Source organism: Nycticebus coucang, chromosome 1 (assembly GCF_027406575.1).
Source record: "Nycticebus coucang isolate mNycCou1 chromosome 1, mNycCou1.pri, whole genome shotgun sequence".
Taxonomy (NCBI): domain Eukaryota; kingdom Metazoa; phylum Chordata; class Mammalia; order Primates; family Lorisidae; genus Nycticebus; species Nycticebus coucang.
In genome coordinates, this window is record NC_069780.1 from 162,243,978 (window position 1) to 162,263,267 (window position 19,290).

The following is a 19,290-nucleotide window of genomic DNA, read 5'->3' on the forward strand; positions in this document are numbered from 1 at the left end:
AGAAATTTCAGGATACCATCTAGGAGGCTAGACCAACTTCACCCCTTAAATCGCCGCGGTACACAATAGCAACTTACAAGCGCAAAGTGAAAAAGAGCGTGTAGGTTGGGGAGGGGGTGGAGAGAGAGAAACTCCATCTCCATATGGCATCCAGATTCCGTCAAAGAAGGAAAGATGAGAATCAAGGTTAGAAAAGTGGCAAAGCGGTGTCCCTTGCCATGTTTCAATTCATGCTGCACATAACTGCATAACCCTAGTGGGCTTCCCAGTGCCCATCTCCTCCCTTGGAATCACAAGGACAAGGGTCTGCTCCGATCCAGGAGCGGTGGTTAGGGGAGACCACTGCGGTTAGAAACTCCAAGGGAGGAGGGAGCAGAGGGGCTACTGCCCTTCTCAGTAATCCAGGAAGCCCTCTCCCGCGTGCAGGTGGGCGGGGGCCGGGGCCGTAAGGATGCGGAGCGAGGAAGCGGATACTGATGCCTCCCGCAGCGACCCTCGCCTGTCCCGCCAGGGGGAGCGTCTGCGCCCGACGGCGGCTGCCCGGACTGGCCCGGCGGCGCAGGGCGGTGGCTCCGCTCCGCCGCTGCCCTCCCGCGTCCCCACCCACCCCCCGCCCGCCCCCAGCGCGGCCTCGCCCGCCCCCTCCGCCCCCTCCCGCGACGCCATGCGCAGACTCAGTTCCTGGAGAAAGATGGCGACAGCCGAGAAGCAGAAACACGACGGGCGGGTGAAGATCGGCCACTACATCCTGGGAGACACGCTGGGGGTCGGCACCTTTGGCAAAGTGAAGGGTGAGAATCCCCGGGCCGAGGCTCGGTCTCAGCTAGAGAACCAGGCGCCTTCCGCTTTTCGCACCTCTTCATCCTCCTCTAGCCCTGCGTTCCTCCTCTCCGGGGATCGGCAGCCCCCGTCCTGGCTCCTGCGAGAGCTGAGCCCGAGGCCGCCGCGGGACTGCGACGCGGCTCTCCCCGGCGGCCTCGGGGTGGGGTGGGGACCGGTTGCCATGGCGACGGCGCCGAGGCCGGGGAGGCTTGGTCCGTGTGAGGGGCAGGGATGCGGAGGTGCAAACTTTCCCAGGCGGAGGGAGTGAGGAGCTGAGCGGTGCGCTCGGGGTCTTGGGCGGGAGCCGGGGAAAGGTGGCCTCTTGTTCTCCCCGCTGTGCTTCCTTGGCGGTTCTCGGCGTTGTCCGTATTTCCGTCCTCTTCAGGAGGCTGTCGACTTACCTGCCCTTACTGTTCCCCTGAGATGTGTTCCCCCTAGAGTAAGGTTGCTTTGGGGATTGTCTGCATAATTAAAAAAAGGGACGGGGGCTCTCGTCAGAAAGGGTCACCGATTTCCTTCGGAGCAGTTGGTGAATTTAAACTGGTCCTATATTTGCGATGCACAGTTTACGCTGTGAATGAGACTCTGTGCCTTTAGTGTTTCTTCATTATCGAGAGTTTTGCAGTCTCTATGTGCCAAACCTGGTAGGCAGTGCAGATACTGCCTCCAGATAGCATGTATTAGTTTATTAATGCAGTTAGTTTGCACTTATTTTCAAAGGATAATTATATTTTAATAAAACATTTAGTGCACACCATTTGGACTTTTTTTTTTTTTTGAAGAAAAATGTGGAATCTCTTATCCCGTGTTTCAAAATAGTATTCAGGAAATAATAAACCTGCTCTACAGTCCACCATTTCTGGCACAGAAAGTTTAATTGCAAATTTTGTGGAGTCTAAATTTTTTTTCTTTAGAATGTTTGACTTTGTTATTAGGAATGTAGAGGAAGGAAGTTTGGAACTGGTAAAAATAATTCGTGTATTGGCTTTGGATAAATTATAGACTATGGCTTGCTTATACTAAGTTCTTGGTAAATACTTGACATGAAAGAAATAAAGGTTGTGAAAGTATACAGTGAATTAACTGAGCCTCGCTGTTCCAGAGCTAAATAAACATTTTCTGATTTTATCTAGGGTTGGAAGAGGAGAACCCTTCCTTCTCTTGCCCTTTGTGAGTCATAGAACTGGAAAATTGCTGTATAGCCCACAGGGAAGCAACTGCCTAAACCTTCTTGTGAAAATCAGCAAGGCCAACAATGTAAGGAAGTAAGAAACGAATGCCAGAATAGGGTAATAACAGTTATTAGGGCGGGTCCATGTTAGGCCAGTGAAATGTTTCTGTCCCCTTAAAAGTTTTTTATTTTTGGCTATGTTATTTCTTGTTACCAATTAAAAACTGCTTTCAAGTTTACAAGTATTTGTAAGAAATGCTCATTAATGCCCCCACCCTTCCCAGAGTTCTCCTTGGATTAGAGTGTTCATCATTCCCCTAATATAAACCTGAGTCAAAGTCAGGTTTATTTGCTAAGTGGCTTTTGGCACACAGATAGGAAAGTAAGAAGACGTATTTCATCTGCTGGATTTGATCTGTGATGTGGCCATGACGTGAATCTCTCCACTGATTTTAGCTGTTTCTTAATCTTCACTTCTCCACCCACATGTGCTTCTCTTTAAAGTATGTTACTTTGTTAAACTCAACAACCTCCCAAACATAGAAAGGCCAGTATTAGAGGATCATAGGTTTCATGGATATGGTTAAGTTTGTTCATAAACACATTTGCTGATGTTGATCAGAATCTTTAACCATTTCATTTTTTAAGTTATTAAACAGATGGGATGCTTTTTGCCACAAGTAATAGAAAATCTAGCTCAACCTAGTCAAGAACGTATCTGTGGTTCTCTCTCCAGAGCTAGCAGACTCAGCATGCTTCTCAGGAGTCTCATTGGCTCATCCAGTCCCTCTGGTTAGGGATGCCCTGTGCTAGTTCGCTTAGGCTTATATATCTAAGCAGGCACTAGCAACAGTCATAGCTCACTGCAGCCCTGAACACCTGGATTTCAAGTGGTCCTCCTATCTCAGCCTCCCTGACTAGCTATGAGTACAGTCGTGTGCCACCACACCCTGCTAATTTTTCTTGGGTTTGGAAGAGAACACATTTCATTGTGTCACCCAGGTTAGTCTTAAACTTCTGGTCTCAAGTGTTTCTCCTGCCTTGTTCTCCCAAAGTGCTGGTTTTTCAGGTATGGGACACCTCATCAAGCCTATGGGGCATCGTCTTCTGAATTACTTGGATAACGTGGGGATAAAGGATAACAACCTACACAGAAATGGTATTGTTAGGAGAGAGGAAGGGGAACGTGGATGCTCAGTGAGCAGACAGAAATAGCCACTATATTGGTGATGTTGATAACTAACACCAACAACATTAATTTGACAAGAATTTTTATAATAATAGGATTAATCATATTTTAATCGGGATAATTTGGATTAGAGCTTTTATTTTTTTTACTTTTTTTGAGACATAGTCTCACTTTGTCACCCTTGGTAGAGTATGGTGGTGTCATAGCTCACAGCAACCTCAAAACTCTTGGGCTCAAACAATTCTCTTGTCTCAGTCTCCCGAGTAGTTGAGACTATTGGCGCCCACCACAACACCCAGATATTTTTAGAAATGGGGTCTCCCTCTTGATCAAGCTGGTCTCAAACCTGTGAGCTCAGGCAGTCCACCCACCTCAGCCTCCCAGGGTGCTAGGATTACAGGCGTGATCCACGTCACTCGGCCCAGGAACAGAGCTTTTAAAAACTCTGGTAAATTTAAAATAGAAAAGGGCTAATAATGCAGAACATTAAGGAAGATGTGACATTGATATTAGGAAAGATTTCTAGTATGATATTCCATGCTTACAGGAAAATTAATTTTGGGGGGCATGGGCTATAAACTAATAGCGATTGTTTCATATTACAGGCTAAAAAATATTCTTTACAGTTGCTTAATGTTAACATTTCGAGGGGAAAGTTTAAACAGAAAACTAGGGTTAGTTTGGGATTATGCTTAAAATTATTATTTCCCGAGGGTTATTTTTTTCATTTTGGATGTCAAGCTTTTTTTTTTAGAGATGGGGTCTTGGTCTGTCACCCAGGCTAGAGTACAGTAGCGTGATCATGCCTCACTACATCCTCAAACTCCTGGACTTAGCCATTCTCCTGTCTTAGCCTCTTGAGTAGCTGGGATTACAGGAGTGAGCCATGGCATGTGGTTTGGTTGTCAAGATGTTAGTCTCCATGTCTTTGTGAGGCTTCCCCCTGCCCCTCCTTAAAAGCATGGATGAATAAAGTCATGTTATTACAGCGAATTAAAGGGCAATTTTTGTTAGTTTTCCTGCAGAAAATGGTCTTTGTAGTGGGAAAGCTGAGTCTTCAGCAACTCAATTTATACATATAATCTATGTACTAAGTTAATATTTCTATGTAAAACTGCAATTTCAGGAAAATAGGTGACTGTTCTTTGTGAATGAGTCACAGTAGAAAGTATTTATCTGTAAATATGAAGCAGAGTTATATAATAACATCATGAGTGGTTCTCAAGAATATAAGGTGAAGCCTCAAAAGCAAGTTGTAGAAGAATATTTACAGTTTGATGTTATTTAAACACATTTTTAAAATATGCAAAATGACTCATACATTGTAGGTATAAGTAAAAATTGGTATCACCTCTTTAGGATGTGTCAGTATTTATTAAAAAAATTTTTTTTGAGACAGTCTCATAGTTTAAAGTGAAATACCTTGCGAACATGAAGGAAAAAAGAAAGGAACTTCATATAATTTAGAGAACAATTGCTAAGGGGTATATATATATATTTTTTTCTTTTTTTTGAGACAGAGCCTCAAGCTGTTGCACTGGGTAGAATGCTGTGGCATCACAACTCACAGCAACCTCCAACTCCTGGGCTCAAGTGATTCTCTTGCCTCAGTCTCCCAAGTAGCTGGAACTACAAGCGCCTGCCCCAATGCCTGGCTATTTTTTGGTTGTAGTTATCATTGTTGTTTGGCAGGCCCAGGCTGGATTTGAACCTGCCAGCTCTGGTGTATGTGGCTGGCGCCTTAGCTGCTTGAGCTACAGGCACTGAACCACCAAGGTATATTTTTAACAGGAAAAGTAAAACAGTGTATATAGTATGTATACCTACCATTATTTATAAGCAGTAGGGCAAATGTGTATCAAAGTGTGACTGTATGTATAGTGTGAATCTTTAGATACATACACAAAACTGTTACATTCATTGCTCAGGGAAGGGGAACTAAGTAGTAAAAAAATGTTGCATTGTGTATGCATTTGTGCTTTTGAATTGTGTGTGTAGTGCAGGTATTATGTATTCATGATACAAAACATTAAAAATTTAAAAATAATCATAAAAACTGTATTACTATAGGTGGTGCCTGTGGCTCAAAGGGGTAGGGCGCCGGCCCCATATGCCGGAGGTGGCAGGTTCAAACCCAGCCCTGGCCAAAAACTGCAAAAAAAACAAAACAAAAAAACTGTATTACTATATTGTTTATGGATGCATACATATGTAGTAAAATGTAAGACAAACACCCAGTCAGGATAATGGTTACCTCTAGGGAGATAGAAAGGAGAAATTAATCTGGGAGGAGTTGTATAGGACTTTAGTTGTGTAATGTTTTACTGCCTAAGCTGATGATGGGTATTTTGTATGCCTGAAATTTTTTGTTAGCATTCTTGTATTACCATCTATAGCTTTTAAAGCCCATCCTTCTCCAGGATTAAGCTATTTCCCTAATACTTTTTAATAGTGAACTAAAAATATTGTTTATTATTTTTGTTTTAAAATTTTATTTCTTAAATTTTTTTCTTATGGTAAAACTTATTCTCTCTCTCTCTCTCTCTTTTTTTTTTCTTTGAGGCAGAGTCTCACTGTGTTGCTCTGGCTCGAGTGCTGTGTCTGCCTAGCTAACAGCAACCTCAGACTCCTGACTTAAGCAGTCTTCCTGCCTCGATCTCCCGAGTAGCTGGGACTACAGGTGCCCACCAAAACACCTGGCTAATTTTTCTACTTTTAGTAGAGACAAGGTCTAACTCTCACTCAGGCTGGTCTGGACTTCCTGAGCTCAAGTGATTCTCCAGCCTTGGCGTCCCAGAGTGTTAGGATTATAGGCGTGAGCCACCATCCCTGGCCAAAATTTTTACTATTTTAATTTTAAAGTGGGAATGAAATGGTTAGGTGGTTAGAATATCTTCACTAACTATTTCTATCTTTGTGTCATCTCTTATTCTATTAAAATTCTCTTTCAAAGTATGGTTTTATTTCATTTCAGGATTATAAATCTGATTAGAAGTTTGTTATTCTACAGTTAGAGTTCCCTTTAGAGAGCAATAAAATGATTGTTAGCTAGTGTTAAGTATAGTTAACTAACCTGTTGTTCTTGTGAGGGAGACTTTATGAATGCTGGTAATCTTTGCAGTGAGTGGCGTGCAAGTCTTCCTTGGTCAAAATATCTGTCTTCCATTTCATTCAAAAGCAATATCTTAGCTTTGTTTTAAAACTGTGACAGTGTGAAGAGTAAAGTTTGAGCTTTGAAAAGGCAGGGTGGAGGAGGGGATCCCTTAGCAATGAATATTCTTGACAAAGTCCATTTACTACATTCATTGACTGTGTAGAGCAGCATTTAGTTTGGCTGCAACTTAGTTTACTCACTGGAAAATCTTTAGCCTAGTTTTGAGAAAACGGTTCAGATTCTGAGATTGTGGTCAGCTATTTTTCCCTTTTCTACTGTGCAAGGTTGGTGGGGGTAGACAGAGTCTGAAGACCTTCCCCAAGTTGATCACAATAGCTTTATTCGGGCAATTTAAAGACTCTTTCACAGACTCAGTTTCTTTATCTTTAAAAGAAGGTGATACTTGTCTTGTAAGTTTATTGGGAGGCTCAAAACTGATAATGTGGGTCTTTTTCTTTTTTTTTTATTTCATATTAATGTGAGGGTACAAATGATTAGGTTACATTGTTTGCATTTGTTAGGTAAAATCCCTGTTGTAGTTGTGTCTGGCACCGAGGAGGTGTGTCATATACTCTCACATTGTGCCGGTTAAGTGGGAGCACACCAACCCCTCCGCCTTCTCCCTCTCCCCCCAGCTTGAATTGATTTGAGTTTTTCTCTTGTGTGGGTATACATTACTTCATCTACCGGCTTCACATTAGTATTGAGTACATCAGATACTTGCTTTTCCATTGTTGTAACACTTTACTAAGAAGAATGTTTCGATTCCATCCAGGTTAATACAAAAGATGTAAAGTCTCCATCTTTTTTTAATGGCTGAATAGTATTCCATTGTATCAATATAGCGTATGAATCCATTCTTGGGTTGATTGGCATTTAGGTTGTTTCCCCATCTTATTGATTTATAAATTGAGCTGTGACAAATATCTAGTGCAAATGTCCCTATGATAAAATGATTTTTTTTCTTCTGGGTAGATGCCCAGTAATAGGATTGTGGGATCAGATGGAAAGTCTATTTTCTTTTTCTTTTTTTTTTTTGAGACAGAGTCTCACTATGTCACCCTCCGTAGAGTGCTCTGGAGTCACAGCTCACAGCAACCTCAAACTGTTGGGCTTAAATGATTCTCTTGCCTTAGCCTCCCAAGTAGCTGGGACTATAGGCGCCCGCCACAATGCCCAGCTATTTTTTTTGTTGCAGTTGTCATTTAGCAGGCCCAGGCTGGACTTGAACTCACCAGCCTGGATGTATGTGGCTGGTGCCCTACTCACTGAGTGAGCCACAGGTGCTGAGCTGGAAAGTCTATTTTGAGTTCTTTGAGGGTTCTACATACTTCTCTCCAAAGAGGCTGTATTAGTTTGCAGTCCCACCAACAGTGTGAAAGTGTTCCCCTCTCTCCACATCTGTGTCAGCAACTGCAGCTTTGGGATTTGTGATGTGGGCTATTCTCACTGGGGTTAGATGGTGATATCTCAGGGTGGTTTTGACTTGCATTTCTCTGATGATTAGGGATGAGGAGCATTTTTTTCATATGTTTGTTAGCTATTTGTTTGTCTTCTTCAGAGAAGGTTGTGTTCATGTCTCTTGCCCAGTAATAGAAGGGATTGTTTACTCTTTTTTGTTGATTAATTTGAGTTCTCTGTAGATTCTAGTTATCAACCCTTTGGCAGATTTGTAACATGCAAGTATCTTTTCCCATTCTAAAGGTTGTCTATTTGCTTTACTTACTGTCCTTAGCTGTGGAGAAGCTTTCCAGCTTAATTAGGTCCCACTTGTTTATTTTTGTTGTTCCAATTGCCTATGAAGTTTTCTGCATAAAATCTTTCCCCAGGCCAACATTCTTAAGAATTTTTCCACATTTTCTTCTAGGATTTTTATTGTTTCATGTCTTAATTCAAATCTTCATCATCTTTTTTTTTGAAATAGAGTCTCATTTTGTCACCCTTGGTAGAGTGCTCTGGCATCATAGCTTACAGCAACCTCAAACTCTTGGGCGCAAGTGATCCTGTTGCCTCAGTTTTTCATTTTGAGAAGAGATGGAGTCTCACTCTTCTTTTTGTTTTATAGACAGAGTCTCACTCTGTCATCTTGGGTAGAGTTCTGTGGCATCACAGCTCACAGCAACCTAAAACTCTTTGGCTCAAGAGATTCTCTTGCCTCAGCCCCCGCCCCCCACCCAGTATCTGGGACTACAGGCACCGGTCACAGCATCCAGCTATTTTTAGAGACAGGGTCTTCTGGTTCAGGCTGGTCTCAAACTCTTTTTTTTTTTTTTTTTTTTTGAGACAAAGTCTCACTGTGCCGCCCTCGGTAGAGTGCCCTGGCATCACAGCAACCTCAAACTATTGGACTTAAGCGATTCTCTTGCCTCAGCCTCCCCAAGGAGGCCACAATGCCTGGCTATTTTTTTTGGTGCAGTTGTCATTATTGTTTAGCTGGCCCGGGCCGGGTTTGAACCTGCCAGCCTAAGTGTACGTGGCCGACTCTGTAACCACTGTGCTATGAGCACCAAGCCTGTTCTCAAACTCTTGAGCTCAGGCATTCCACCTGCCAGGGCCTTTTTCATCCATCTTAAATTGATTTTTATAAGTGTTGAATTTACAATTTTTGTATGGATCCAGCTTCACTCTTTTACATGTAGTTATCCAGTTCTCCCAGGACCATTTATTGAATAGGCATTCTTTCCCCCAGTGTATGTTCTTGTTTGGTTTATCGAAGATAAGATGGTGATAAGGGACTGGTATCATCTGTTGGTTTTCTATTATGTTCCATATGTCTCTGTCTCTATTTTTGTGCCAATACCATGCTGTTTTCATCACTTGGACTTAATAACCTGAATTCTGGTAGACTCTACCAGGCAGAGTGATGCTCCAGCTTAGTTTTTATAATGTGGGTCTTTTCTAAGCTGTAAGATACTATCCACACACTCACAGACACACATACACACACGGTGCCAAAAAATTTATACACATTTTAAGGAAAAAACTATTAAAATTGTAATATTCAATATATACCAATAACAAAAGATGAATAAAAGTCACGTTTAACTTCTGCAATTACAGGAGGTACTCATCAGTGTTCAGACACTTCTCATTACAGTGAACTCTTGCTTGAGCAGCCTTGATGAAGGCGTTCACTTGTTTGACTGCACGTTGTTTCAATTTCTTCCTGAAGTACTGCCAGTGTGGCTGGTTCTCTGTGATACACCACATCCTTTAAGGTCCTCCATAGGTAGAAGTCAAGGGGTATTAAGTCAGGAGAATGTGGGGGGCACTCAACCACACCTCTTCGTCCTGTCCATTGTCCTGGCAAATTCTCATTGAGATGGCCTGCCACGTCTCAGTGGAAGTGCGATGGGGCACCATCTTGTTGGAAGTAAAATCTGTCATTCCCCAAAAGTATCTGAATTGCAGCTGAAATGAATGTGCATAGCACGTCTAGGTACACCTGACCAATAACAGTATCTCCAAAAAAGAATGGTCCAATTAGTCCCTTTAATGACAGTCCATGTCAGGCCGGTAAAATGACTTCTTCTTCCACAGGGATGCATACAGTTGTTAGATGCCTTTGGAGGTTCTGTTGTATGCTCATGCCTCCATTGTAGTCATATTTCTACAGTGTTCTTGAATTTCAAATACCACTTCAAAGTGGTTTTGTGCTTCTCAGATGACAACTGTGTTTCCACTATTTTCTTTTCCTTTTTTTTCTTTTGCAGTTTTGGCCAGGGCTGGGTTTGAACCCGCCACCTCCAGCATATGGTGCCAGTGCCCTACTCCTTTGAGCCACAGGTGCCGCCCTCCACTATTTTCTTTTTCTTCATTTTTTTTTTTTTTTTGAGGCAGAGTCTCACCATGTCACCCTTGGTACAGTGATGTGGCATCGCACCTCACAGCAACCTCAAACTCTTGGGCTCAAGTGATTCTCTTGCCTCAGTCTCCCAAGTAGCTGGGACTACTGGTGCCTGCCACAATGCCCAGTTATTTTTTGTTGTTGCAGTTGTCATTGTTGATTTTAGCTGGCCTGGCCTGGGTTTGAACCTGCCAGCCTTTGGTTTATGTGGCCCACACTCTACCCACTGAGCTACGGGCGCTTCCCCCCACTATTTTCTTTGTCCTGGATGTTGTAAGGTTGTGCTAGCATTCATGTGATTAACACCATCTTTTGAGTGAATGTCATATTGCACATTGCTAAGGGAATTCAGTTCAACCTTGAAAAGTTAATACACAGGTAACATTTCTTAAAATGTGTGTGCCTTCTTTTGGTGTCCCCCAACCCTAACTTCCCCACCCCTTTGCTATACTACAAGGTCTGCCAATTAAGTTCATGAACTTGCCACCATGTGCTTATCTTGGCTGCACTGTACAAACAGCTCAGTAAGGGTTCATAATCTGGGTATATGTCATTGTCTCACAAGTATGTTCATGTTGATGTGTGATGGTGCCTTCCTGAGTCCTGAGTAGAGTTCATTGTTACTGTGTGTTTTTGTGTGCCATTTTGAGAATGGTGGAGCTAGAATTGGAGAAATGAATGAACATTAAATTTCTTGTTAAACTTCTTGGCAAGAGTGAAAGTGAAATCAGGGACATGCTAGTTCAAGTTTATGGGGATAATGCCATGAAGGAAATGGCCGTGTACAAATGGATTAAAAGTTTTTCTAAGGAGAGAGAAAGTATTACTGATGTAGAGAGGTCCGGGTGGCCAGTAACAAGCTGAATTGATGAAAACATTGCAAAAATGTGTAGAATTGTGCATCAGATTGACTGATTGTGATAAGCATAGCAGAGCAAGTAAACGTGGATAGAGAAACAGGAAAATCTTAACTGAAAATCTTGGCATGAGAAACGTGTGTGCATGGTCTTGAAGGAGCTTACTGATGAACAAAAGCAAAAGTCAGAATATGCCAAGACTTTTTAGAGAGGCAAGACAGTGTTTTGGGCAATGTCACTGGTGGTGTGACATGGTTGTAGCAATATGATCCTGAAACAGAGTGTCAAAGTGCACAGTGGAAGTCAGCCAACTCTCTATGAGCAAAAAAGTTCCATCAGTCCAAAGCAAGAGTTATAATGATGTTGCTTACTTTTTTTGATATCAGAGGGATCGTTCATTATCAATTTGTGCCAACTAGACAAATAGTCAAGTTTACTGTTTGGAACTGATCTGAACTTTTTCTTTTCTTTTTTTTTTTGACAGAGTTTCGTTTTGTCGCTCTTGGTAGAGTGCTGTGGCATCATAGCTCACAGTAACCTCAAACTCTTGGGCTCAAACAATTCTCTTGTCTCAGCCTCCTGAGTAGCTGGGACTATTGGTGCCTGCCACAACGCCTGGTTAGTTTTTTAGAGACAGAATGTCACACCTGCTCAGACTGGTCTCGAACCTGTGAGCTCAGGCAGTCCACCTGCCTTGGCCTCCCAGGGTGCTAGGATTACAGGCATGAACCATCTCACCGGCCTATGATCTGAACTTTTCACCAATATCTCCTGGCTCTTGCATCATGATGATCACCAGCTCCTTTGGCACTGTCTGGGAGTGAGGTTTTAGTTAGTAAACAACTAACTTTATTGGACCACTTCTCTACTCAACCTTTAAAAGAAAAAGCCCCCAGGGCTTCTTATTTAACCCAAAGAAAAAGGAAATATTGAAAGGAAGACGTTTTGATGACATTCAGGACACTAGGGGTAATATGTTGATAGCTTTGATGGCCATTCCAGAAAAAGAGTTCCAAAATTGCTTTGAAGGGTGGACTAGGCTCTGACATCAGTGCATAGCTTCCCAAGGGTCACTTTGATGGTGACTGTAGTGATATTTAGCAATGAGGTTTGTAGTACTTTTTCTAGGACAAGTTTGTGAACTTAATTGTCAACATTGTGTGTGTGTATGTGTGTATTTACACACCTCTCCCTCTCTCTCTCTTTCTCTCTCTTTCTTTTAGTGAGACAGGGTCTTCCTCTGTTGCCTGGGCTTCAGTGTAGTTGCATCATTGTTGCTCACCGCAACCTCAAATTTCTGGGTTCACATGAACCTCCTGCCTCAGCCTCCTCTGTAGCTGGGACTACATGCCACCACGCCTTGCTAGTTTTTCTATTTTTTGTAGAGACGGGTTGTCCTCTTGCTCAGGTGTGTGTTGCACTCTTTGGCTTCCCGAAGTACTAGGATTACAGGAGTGATCCACTATGCCTAGGCAAGGCACTATATTTTTAGAAATGTTGTTACTGAAAGTTTAACATAATATTAAAGTTAATATTGAAGTTTGTTGCTAATCAGGTTCAAGGCAAATATTTCTGTTTCTATAAGCAAGGAAAATTTAATAGATTATAATATGATAATTTTTTTTTTTTTTATTGTTGGGGATTCATTGAGGGTACAATAAGCCAGGTTACACTGATTGCAATTGTTAGGTAAAGTCCCTCTTGCAATCATGTCTTGCCCCCATAAAGTGTGACACACACCAAGGCCCCACCCACCTCCCTCCTTCCCTCTTTCTGTTCCCCCCCATAACCATAATTGTCATTAATTGTCCTCATATCAAAATTGAGTACATAGGATTCATGCTTCTCCATTCTTGCGATGCTTTACTAAGAATAATGTCTTCCACGTCCATCCAGGTTAATACGAAGGATGTAAAGTCTCCATTTTTTTTAATGGCTGAATAGTATTCCATGGTATACATACACCACAGCTTGTTAATCCATTCCTGGGTTGGTGGGCATTTAGGCTCTTTCCACATTTTGGCGATTGTAAATTGAGCTGCAGTAAACAGTCTAGTACAAGTGTCCTTATGATAAAAGGATTTTTTTCCTTCTGGGTAGATGCCCAGTAATGGGATTGCAGGATCAAATGGGAGGTCTAGCTTGAGTGCTTTGAGGTTTCTCCATACTTCCTTCCAGAAAGGTTGTACTAGTTTGCAGTCCCACCAGCAGTGTAAAAGTGTTCCCTTCTCTCCACATCCACGCCAGCATCTGCAGTTTTGAGATTTTGTGATGTGGGCCATTCTCACTGGGGTTAGATGAAATCTCAGGGTTGTTTCGATTTGCATTTCTCTAATATATAGAGATGATGAACATTTTTTCATGTGTTTGTTAGCCATTCGTCTGTCGTCTTTAGAGAAAGTTCTATTCATGTCTCTTGCCCATTGATATATGGGATTGTTGGCTTTTTTCATGTGGATTAATTTGAGTTCTCTATAGATCCTAGTTATCAAGCTTTTGTCTGATTGAAAATATGCAAATATCCTTTCCCATTGTGTAGGTTGTCTCTTTGCTTTGGTTATTGTCTCCTTAGCTGTACAGAAGCTTTTCAGTTTAATGAAGTCCCATTTGTTTATTTTTGTTGTTGTTGCAATTGGCAGTCTTCTTCATGAAGTCTTTCCCCAGGCCAGTATCTTCCAGTGTTTTTCCTATGCTTTCTTGGAGGATTTTTATTGTTTCATGCCTTAAGTTTAAGTCCTTTATCCATCTTGAATCAATTTTTGTGAGTGGGGAAAGGTGTGGGTCCAGTTTCAGTCTTTTACATGTAGACATCCAGTTCTCCCAACACCATTTATTGAATAGGGAGTCTTTCCCCCAAGGTATGTTCTTGTTTGGTTTATCAAAGATTAGGTGGTTGTAACATGTTAGTTTCATTTCTTGGTTTTCAATTCGATTCCAAGTGTCTATGTCTCTGTTTTTGTGCCAGTACCATGCTGTCTTGAGCACTATGGCTTTGTAGTACAGACTAAAATATGGTATGCTGATGCCCCCAGCTTTATTTTTGTTACTAAGAACTGCCTTAGCTATACGGGGTCCTTTCCGGTTCCATACAAAACACAGAATCATTTTTTCCCAAATCTTGAAAGTACGATGTTGGTATTTTGATAGGAATGGCATTGAATAGGTAGATTGCTTTGGGAAGTATAGACATTTTAACAATGTTGATTCTTCCCATCCATGAGCATGGTATATTCTTCCATTTGTTAATATCCTCTGCTATTTCCTTTCTGAGGATTTCATAGTTTTCTTTATAGAGGTCCTTCACCTCCTTCGTTAGGTATACTCCTAGGTATTTCATTTTTTTTGAAGCTATGGTGAAGGGAGTTGTGTCCTTAATTAGCTTCTCATCTTGACTGTTATTGGTGTACACAAAGGCTACTGACTTGTGGACATTGATTTTATATCCTGAAACATTACTGTATTTCTTGATGACTTCTAGGAGTCTTGTGGTTGAGTCTTTGGGGTTCTCTAAGTATAAGATCATGTCGTCAGCAAAGAGGGAGAGTTTGACCTCCTCTGTTCCCATTTGGATTCCCTTTATTTCCTTGTCTAGCCTAATTGTATTGGCTAGAACTTCCAGCACTACGTTGAATAGTAAAGGTGACAGAGGACAACCTTGTCTGGTTCCAGTTCTAAGAGGAAAAGCTTTCAGTTTTACTCCATTCAGTAAAATATTGGCTGTGGGTTTGTCATAGATAGCTTCAATCAGTTTTAGAAATGTGCCACCTATGCCTATACTCTTCAGTGTTTTAATTAGAAAAGGATGCTGGATTTTATCAAATGCTTTTTCTGCATCTATTGAGAGGATCATGTGATCTTTATTTTTGCCTCTGTTAATATGGTGGATAACGTTTATAGACTTGCGTATGTTAAACCAGCCTTGCATCCCTTATAATATGATAATCTTAAATTAATAAGATTTTGTTGAGATGAAAGAGAAGGGGAAGAATGGGTAAGGTGAAAGGGATATTATCTAACCTGAGAGACAAAATATTTTAGAGTCATCAATGTTGGGGCATTATTTCAAAATCTTGGAGGCAAAAGCTTGTATCAAATTAAGATTGAGAAATACCAAGTTAAATTTTAAGAGATTTTTCTGTTTAGCTATAGGATTTTCCAGAGCCTTTACTGGGTTACTAAGCATAGTGAGTCCTCAAAAGGGGCAACTTAGATACTCTCCCAGACTTTCTTAATTATGAAATCTTTTCTGTGGAGAGTCTTCAGTCATAGTGTTTTTTTTTTTTTTTTTTTCGTTTCAGGTTAATGTGGGGGTACAAGCAGCTAAGTTACAATGTTTGCATTAGTTAGGTAAATTCCCTTTTTAGTTGTGTCCTGCACCCAAGAGAATGTCATATACCTTTACATTGTGCCCATTGAGTGGGAGCACACTAATTCCCTCCCTCTCCCCTCTAGTCCTAGTGTTTTGTAGAGCATATTTTGGAAAACTTATTGTAATAATTTTTGTTTCACAAATTTTAGCCCATAGAAGATTAGAATCCCCAAATTATGTAATAGAATATTGAAGAGGGAGCTGTAACAGTTGGTTTGTGATAGGCTCTGGAGGATGGGACACAACTTAAAAAAGCAGGAAAACACAGGAGCTGGAATATAATAGGCCAAGAATAAGAAGAAGTCCTATCCACGGCTCGGAGCCTGTAGCTCAGCGGCTAGGGTGCCAGCCACATACACTGGAGCTGGTGGGTTCGAACCCGGCCTAGGCCTGCCAAACAACAATGACAACTACAACCAAAAAGTAGCCGGGCATTGTGGTGTGCACCTGTAGTCCCAGCTACTTGGGAGGCTGAGGCAAGAGAATCACTTAAGCCCAATGGTTGGAGGTTGCTGTGAGCTGTAACGCCACGGCACTCTACTGAGGGCAACATAATGAAAACCTGTCTCAAAAAAGAAGAAAAACAAAAGTCCTATTCAATTAAATAACTCCCACTGGCATAATTTTGTGAGGGGACAGGGGAGCTTATATGTTTATGCTTATGTAAGTTAAACATTTTCTTGGTTCTTTTATGTACTGTCTGTTCCATTTGAGAAATCTTGGGCATGTGTGGTTTATAGTTAGGAAACCTGTTTTCAGAAAACATTACTTTTGTTCACCTGTTAAATATGGTGAATGTCATATTTTAGAAAATAACATTTTTTAAAAAGTTTATTTATTTACATATTTATTTTGAGACAGGGTCTTGCTCTGTCACCCTAGCTAGAATGCAGTTGGGTCATCATAGCTCACTGCCATCTCAAACTGCTGGGCTTGAGTGCTCATTCTGTTTCAGCCTCCCAGGTAGGTGGGATTACATGCCACCACGCCTGGCTAATGTTTTCTTTTTGTTGTAAGGCTACAGTCTTGCCTTCTTGCTTGTCTCAAACTCCTGACCTTAGTGATCCTCTTGCCTCTCCCTCCCAGACTGCTAGGATTGTATGTGTGAACTGCTGTACTTGGCCAAAAGTTTTATTTTTATTATTTTATTAGTATTTATTATTATTATTTTTTAGACATGGGGTCTTGCTCTTGCTTAGGTTTGTCTCGAACTCCTGAGCTCAAGCAATCCCCTTTCCTTTTCCTTCACCCCAGGGCTAGGATTACAGGTGTGAGCACCACACTCGGCCCCAAAGTTTTTTTTTTTTTTTTTTTTGAGACAAAGTCTCACTTTGTCGCCTGGGTAGAGTGCTGTGGCATCACAGCTCATAGCAACTTCAAACTCTTGGGCTTAAGTGATTCTCTTGCCTCAGCCTCCCAGGTAGCTGGGATACAAGCACCCGCTACAACGCCCTATTTTTTTTTTTTTTGTAGGGACAGAGTCTCACTTTACCGCTTTCAGTAGAGTGCCATGATGTCACAGGACTCACAGCAACCTCTAGCTCTTGGGCTTCCACGATTCTCCTGCCTCAGCCTCCCAAGCAGCTGGGACTACAGGCGCCCGCCACAACGCCTGGCTGTTTTTTGGTTGCAGTTCAGCTGGGGCTGGGTTTGAACCCGCCACCCTCGGTATATGGGGCCGGTGCCCTACTCACTGAGCCACAGGCGCCACCTGACGCCCTATTTGTTTAGAGATGAGGTTTCACTCTGGCTCTGGCTCTGACTTGGACTGGTCTCGAACTCATGAGCTCAGGCAGTCCACCCTCTTTGGCCTCCAGAGTGCTAGCATTATAGCTGTGAGCCACCGTGGTGGGCCCAGCCCTGAAGTTTTATTTTTAACTGACAAGTCTATGTATTTTTATGGGGTATACTGTGATGTTTCACTGTGGAGTGATCAAATCAGGCTAATTAGCATATCTATCATCTTCAATAATTATTTCTTTGTGGTAAAAACATTAGAAATCCTCTCTTTGAGCTATTTGAAGTCTATAATACATTGGCTCTGCTCACTCTTCTGTTCAATAGATCACCAGCACTTACTCCTTCTATCTAACTGTAACTTTGTACCTGTTGACCAATGTCTTCCCTTTCCTGATCCACTCTCCCCTCAGCCATTGGTAACTACCATTTTACTCTCGGTTTCTGTAAGTTCAACTTGTTTAGATTTTCCAAATATAAGTGAGATCATAATATATTGTTTTTGTCTGCCTTTGTATGGTTTATTTCACTTAATATGATCTAGATTCATTTATATTGTTATTAATAACAGATCTTTTGTTGTTTTTAAGGCTGAATACTATTCCTTTGTGTATATATACCACATCTTTTAAATCCATTCATCTGCTGATGGACACTCAGGTTGTTTATAGTTCTTGGCTATTATGAATAATGCTACAGTGTACAAGGTAGTCCAGACATCTGATTTTAGTTCCTTTGTCTATATACCCAGTGTTGGGATTGCCAGATCAAGTAGTAAATCTACTGAGAGTGCTAAAAAAATGTGGTCACATTTGCCTTCTGCATTAGAAGAGATACCTGATACAATGTGCAGGCTAACAAGCAGTGTCAGTATGTACTGAGTATTTAGTTAAAACCTGACTTTTAACCCTACTTAAAGATACTTACTAGATTTTTAAACTGGGCAAATTAAAAACTTCAACCCTTAGTCCTTCAGAGCAATTGTACATACTGATAATGCTTGTTACGTTTTTTTCCTTTCTTAATAAGTGTATTTTTTTTTTTTTTGCACCCTCTGTATTTTTAGTTTTTTGAGCTCAGTTGCACTGAAAGGCTAAGGGTTGAAGTTTTTAATTTGCCCAATTCAAAAATCTAGTAAGTATCTTTAAGCAGCGTTAAAATTCAGGTCTATATGACTATAAAATCTATGCTTTGTACACATATGGTCTCTTATGTACAAGTGGAATCGGGTCTTCAGGTCCACACCTGAAAAAGGCAAATGTGCCAACACCTGTAATTTCTTCTTTCTTTGACATTTTTTTTTTTTTGTAGAGACAGAGTTTCACTTTATGGCCCTAGGTAGAGTGCCATGGCATCAACATAGCTCACAGCAACCTCCAACTCTTGGGCTTAAGCGATTCTCTTGCCTCAGACTCCCAAGTAGCTGGGACTACAGGCGCCCGCCACAACACCCAGCTATTTTTTTGTTGCAGTTCGGCCGGGGCCAGGTTTGAACCTGCCACCCTCGGTATATGGGGCCAGCACCTTACCGACTGAGCCACAGGTGCCGCCCTCTTTGACATTTTTTTTAATGGAAAGAATATAAAACAGTAAAATTTGAATAAAAATTAGGAAAAATAATCACTGTAGAGTAACTATTTTCTTTTTTTCTCCCCTCTCCTCCCTTTCCTTTCCCTTCCTTCCCTTCCTTGCCTTCCTTCCCTTCCGCTCCCCTCCCCTCCCCTCCCCTCCCTTCTCTTTTTGAGACAGAGTCTGAAGTTGTCACCCTGGGTAGGCTGCAGTGGTGTTAATAGCTCACAGCAATCTCAAACTCTTAGTCTTAAGCAATTCTCTTGCATCAGCTTCCCAGCTAGCTGGGACTACAGGTGCCCGCCACAACTCCCGGCTGTTTTAGAGATCAGCTCTTGCTTTTGCTCAGGCTGGTCTCGAACTTGTGGGCTCAGGTAATCCACCCGCCTCAGCCTCCCAGAGTGCTAGGATTGCAGGCGTGAGCTACCATGCCCGGGCTTCAGAATAACTATTTTCATTGTCATTTTTTATGTATACATTTTTGCATAGCTAAAAATGTGGAATGCATATATGGTTTTTGTTTGCACTTCATGTTTATAAGAACATTTTCTATAGTCTGTAAGTGTCAGGTGTGT

General features: G+C 41.7%; 1 protein-coding gene across 2 annotated transcripts in view; it reads left to right on the forward strand.

The window, feature by feature from the left end:
- The first annotated feature begins 664 nt into the window (after positions 1–664).
- PRKAA1 (protein kinase AMP-activated catalytic subunit alpha 1) overlaps positions 665–19,290 on the forward strand; it is a 43,810-nt gene continuing 25,184 nt past the window's right edge. The window contains exons 1-2 of one of the 2 annotated variants that reach the window (XM_053591697.1): positions 696–791; positions 1,956–2,079. Coding sequence is in view for 1 of the 2 variants with exons in the window: in XM_053591690.1 (XP_053447665.1) it covers positions 665–791 (127 nt within the window). In the remaining variant the exon portion in view is untranslated. Of the gene's footprint in view, positions 792–1,955; positions 2,080–19,290 lie in introns of both variants that reach the window. The other variant, XM_053591690.1, reaches the window with a different exon arrangement.